Source organism: Carassius carassius, chromosome 21 (genome assembly GCF_963082965.1).
Source record: "Carassius carassius chromosome 21, fCarCar2.1, whole genome shotgun sequence".
In the NCBI taxonomy this organism is placed as follows: domain Eukaryota; kingdom Metazoa; phylum Chordata; class Actinopteri; order Cypriniformes; family Cyprinidae; genus Carassius; species Carassius carassius.
In genome coordinates this window covers 7,729,316-7,733,058 of record NC_081775.1, presented here as the reverse complement: position 1 = coordinate 7,733,058, position 3,743 = coordinate 7,729,316, and the positions used below count along the sequence as shown (strand labels likewise).

The window sequence follows — 3,743 nt, the reverse complement described above, 5'->3', positions numbered from 1 at the left end:
AATCACTAATTTAGGAACGTGCGCTTTATACCTATCTGTATTTTTTGTTTATTTATTTATTTATTTACTTTTTTATTCTGTAACTTAAAAACAAACGAAAAATGGAAAAAGCGACTAGTTATTTATTTATTTCAAGCGGCCTACGACGTTTCATATAGCAACAGGGCTATCTAAACTTTTTTTTTCTTTAATTGCTATTCTAAAATATTTAATATGATCGAATCATCTGGCTATACTGGGTTATACCAACGAAACAAAATGTAAGGGTCGAATCAGATGGAAAATAACTAAACACAATGAACATAACTTTGTACAGTAAGCCGTGCAATTGCTATAGTTCATATGACTGCAATAATAAACATGTCTGCAGCCTAAACGAGCTGACAGACCATTTGTTTTAAAATGGTCTTGTTTCTTTTGTATAAAAAGCAAAAACAAAAAACACTCCAAATTAGTCCACATACGTTGGACTATATAAATAAATAATTAATAAACAATTAAATTAACAAATACATTTGAAAACCTAGCTTAGTTCATGACTTAATATTTTACTTATTATATATATTAATAGCCTGCCAAAAATGTTGTATTGTGTGTTATTATTTTCAAAGTGTTGTGTTCACTGGACATTTTACAACTCATCGAGGAAGGAAACCATGTCGGAGTGTAGGCCTACTCGAAAAATACAGTAGTGAAAAATTATAAATGATTTTCAAATGGATCTATAGGCTGCATCAAAGATTGTTACATTTTAACTCACAGACACCAGTGGTATTGTTATTTTCGTTTAATTGATAGGCTATGTTAAATCGTTATTTGTCTGGCCTTCGCCACAATCAACACATCTCACGATAAAAGCCTTTGGCAAAAAAACAAAAAACAAAACAAAAAAACAATCTCTTTTAAGCTCCATGTTATTAAATATTTAGTCTTTATTTGGTGTTGCTTGTTGTGTAAACCACATATATAAAAACAATAATATATATAAAATCAGACAACAGTTTATATGATATTACAGTGTATGTTCCTCAGCAGTGCCATTCGGTTAAATAGTCTTAATCCAAACTCTTCTCTTTTAGGACTGGTGCCATGGTGTCACCAAGTCCTGATCCCATCCACTCCTCCCGTAGTCAAATTCAGATCCACAAAGTGGTTGGGTATTTGACTTGTGTTGGTAAACGGTGGTACAGAAGTTAAGTTACAGTGGTATGGGTTATTTCCATAGCTGTTGTAATAGTTATTGTAGGGATATGACACAGTGACGTTGTACGGAGTTGCATGACAGGGTTTTCCGTCTCGCACCAGCACGGGCACCGCCACCCTCCGTGGGCCGGCCAGCTCCAGACTTCTGTCCTGCCGCTGTCTCTTACACTTGTACCTCCGGTTCTGGAACCAGATTTTGACCTGTGTTGAGGTGAGCTTCAGCACGTGAGCCAGGTGGTCTCGCTCGGGTGCTGACAGGTATCTCTGCTGCTTGAAGCGTCTTTCCAGCTCAAACACTTGAGTTTGAGAGAAGAGCACTCGAGGTTTCCTGCGCAGCCTCTGCTTCGGTTTCTCCCCCGGTGTTTCCTCTTTTCTACCATTATAACCGGAATCGTCAAATGGACACATACCTATTTGGAAAATAATACAATAAATAAATGAAGAGTTCAGATGCAAAAGCCTCTAAGCGCCATCTGAAATTGTCTTCTAAAATGAACATTTTTCTCAGGCTCTTGTGTATCAGTTCAGTAATTTCACTTTAATGGCAATGAATAGGTTCTTTGGGTCATTGGGTCATTGCCATTAAAGTGAATTAACTGAACATATAGGAACCTGAGGTGCGGGGTGTTGCTCATTTTAGAAGAAAATTTCAGTTTGCACATATAGGATTTTGCATCTGAGCTCTTCAGATAAGGTATGCTTATAAATGCGGTATGAAATTGCATAGAATGAATTAGAATAAATACAACAACAGGCTATCCATAATTCTATTAGCCTATTTTTGTTGTTAACACTAGCAGGCTGCTACTACGACATCTACCATCTAATTGAATGTCTAATATCATTTTCATTGTTTTAGAACTTCAACTTGAAATGCAAAAACACGCTCGTGCAAAATGTACATGGCGTGTAAAATAAAATCACGAGGTAACAGCACAATTTGTGTTCGTTATATTACATATTATATAACTAATTTGATTTTAAAGCCAATGATAACATCACATCATATTTATTAAATAATACATTGTTTTCTTCAGCGGTTCTTGTCAGGACCATAAAGCCTAGTTACTGATGTTTATTTAGTTGTTTTTTTATCCTTTAGAAATAAGAGTTTTTTAAAAAAATATACAACGTAAGATGTTTCTCATATCAGTGTATTGGTTTCTTGAAGACACACTACATATAGCCTATGCAATAATTAATGGTTAAAAAATAGAATAAATGTTGCTTGTGGAACTTTAGAACTTCAGAGTGTCAGACTGTAAAATCTTTTTGGGTTGTAACAAAAACCCTTGGATTGTTTAACACAAAGGATTAAAAAGAAACCCTTCACCTTGCAATGACTGGACAGCAGTATTAACTATAAATGTCCTACTTGTTTCTTGGCTCGGATCCATCTCCTCCTCCGTCGGAGATCCGCAGTAGCTTCTGACCATGTCGAAGTGGTCTGAATCGAGGGCGCACTTCACCTGTTCCCCGGCGATCACGCTGTGTTTGTCGGGGCTGTAGAGGAGCTCCAGGCTCCGGCTCAGTGTGCTCTGCATGCACTGAAGCTGAAGCGACTGCAGCGGGACAGTGTCCTGCTCAACGCCCATCAATCCGTTGGGGTTCAGAGCATGTTGCTGTTCCAGTTTGAGGATGTCTTTAACCGAGAACGGAGTTGAGGTCACAGGACTCGGAAGCATCTCTGCTGTGGGTGCTTGAAGAAAGGTTCTTCGTTTCACCTTGACAAACTCAAAGCACCATCAGTTGACCTCGTTCCTACAGATGTCCCCAGGTAAATTCTCCTTAACGTAGGCTATCGCCTTTAGAGCTGCTTGACGTCTAGGCTATATATGTGTAGCCTATCTCCTCGTGGAAGCGGCAGTAGATGAAGAGTCTCCTCTATCTTCCTCTTTCCGCTGCTGTTAGACGCTGGTGAAGGTGTGGAGAGAAGCGCTCTTATCTAATAGCTAACGTCCTTATCTCAGATTGACCCCTCCCCTTCTGTGCCTCCCATCATCACCTGTCCCAACTCACAACTGTGTCAGGTTGTTTAATAAAGGCCTCCAAATCAAGGCAGTTGTGATTGAAATGTAATTTAATATGCAATTTCAAGCTGAGTTCAATTGAGTCAAATCATCTAGTCTACTAAAGCATTAAGATGGTTTGGCTTGTAGCCTACCTTAACGTGACCATAAGATCTGAAACAACATTACTTTTGGATTTTATAGTTGTCATAGTTGTCATTTATGTTAGGGTTTTTACTCAATAGGCTTACTACTAAAAGAGTAAAAACGTCATGTAATAAATTGATTTATTTAACATTACCGAATCAACCTAAATATGGTCTATTGTACCAACAAATCTAAATCAAAAGGTAAGATCAGGTAAAATTATTTCAAATTTAAAGTTACAATTGCATTTAATAACAAGGCCTAATAAATTTTTCTAATGCTTTTCGATAGCCTTATTTTAGAAATTGAACGTTACTAATTGACCTGTTATAAAATGTTATCGCCACGACATTGTTCACAACTTTTGCTATAGCTAATCAGTCA

At 37.3% G+C, this 3,743-nt stretch overlaps 1 protein-coding gene across 1 annotated transcript; it reads right to left on the bottom strand.

Moving 5' to 3' along the window:
• Positions 1 to 912: 912 nt before the first annotated feature.
• LOC132097087 (homeobox protein Nkx-2.5-like) lies at positions 913 to 3,180 on the bottom strand. The gene is made up of 2 exons (XM_059502718.1): positions 2,579 to 3,180; positions 913 to 1,613 (listed from the first exon to the last, which is right to left on the bottom strand). The coding sequence occupies exons 1-2, from the start codon at positions 2,886 to 2,888 to the stop codon at positions 1,096 to 1,098; spliced, it is 828 nt and encodes a 275-aa protein (XP_059358701.1). The 5' UTR covers positions 2,889 to 3,180; the 3' UTR covers positions 913 to 1,095.
• Between the last annotated feature and the right edge of the window lie 563 nt (positions 3,181 to 3,743).

Excerpts from the sequence above, each read along its gene's own strand:
- LOC132097087 (XM_059502718.1), bottom strand. The coding sequence starts at position 2,888 with ATGCTTCCGAGTCCTGTGACCTCAACTCCGTTCTCGGTTAAAGACATC. Across the intron at positions 1,614-2,578 it reads GGATCCGAGCCAAGAAACAA|GTATGTGTCCATTTGACGAT; the intron begins GTAGGACATTTA and ends TTTTCCAAATAG.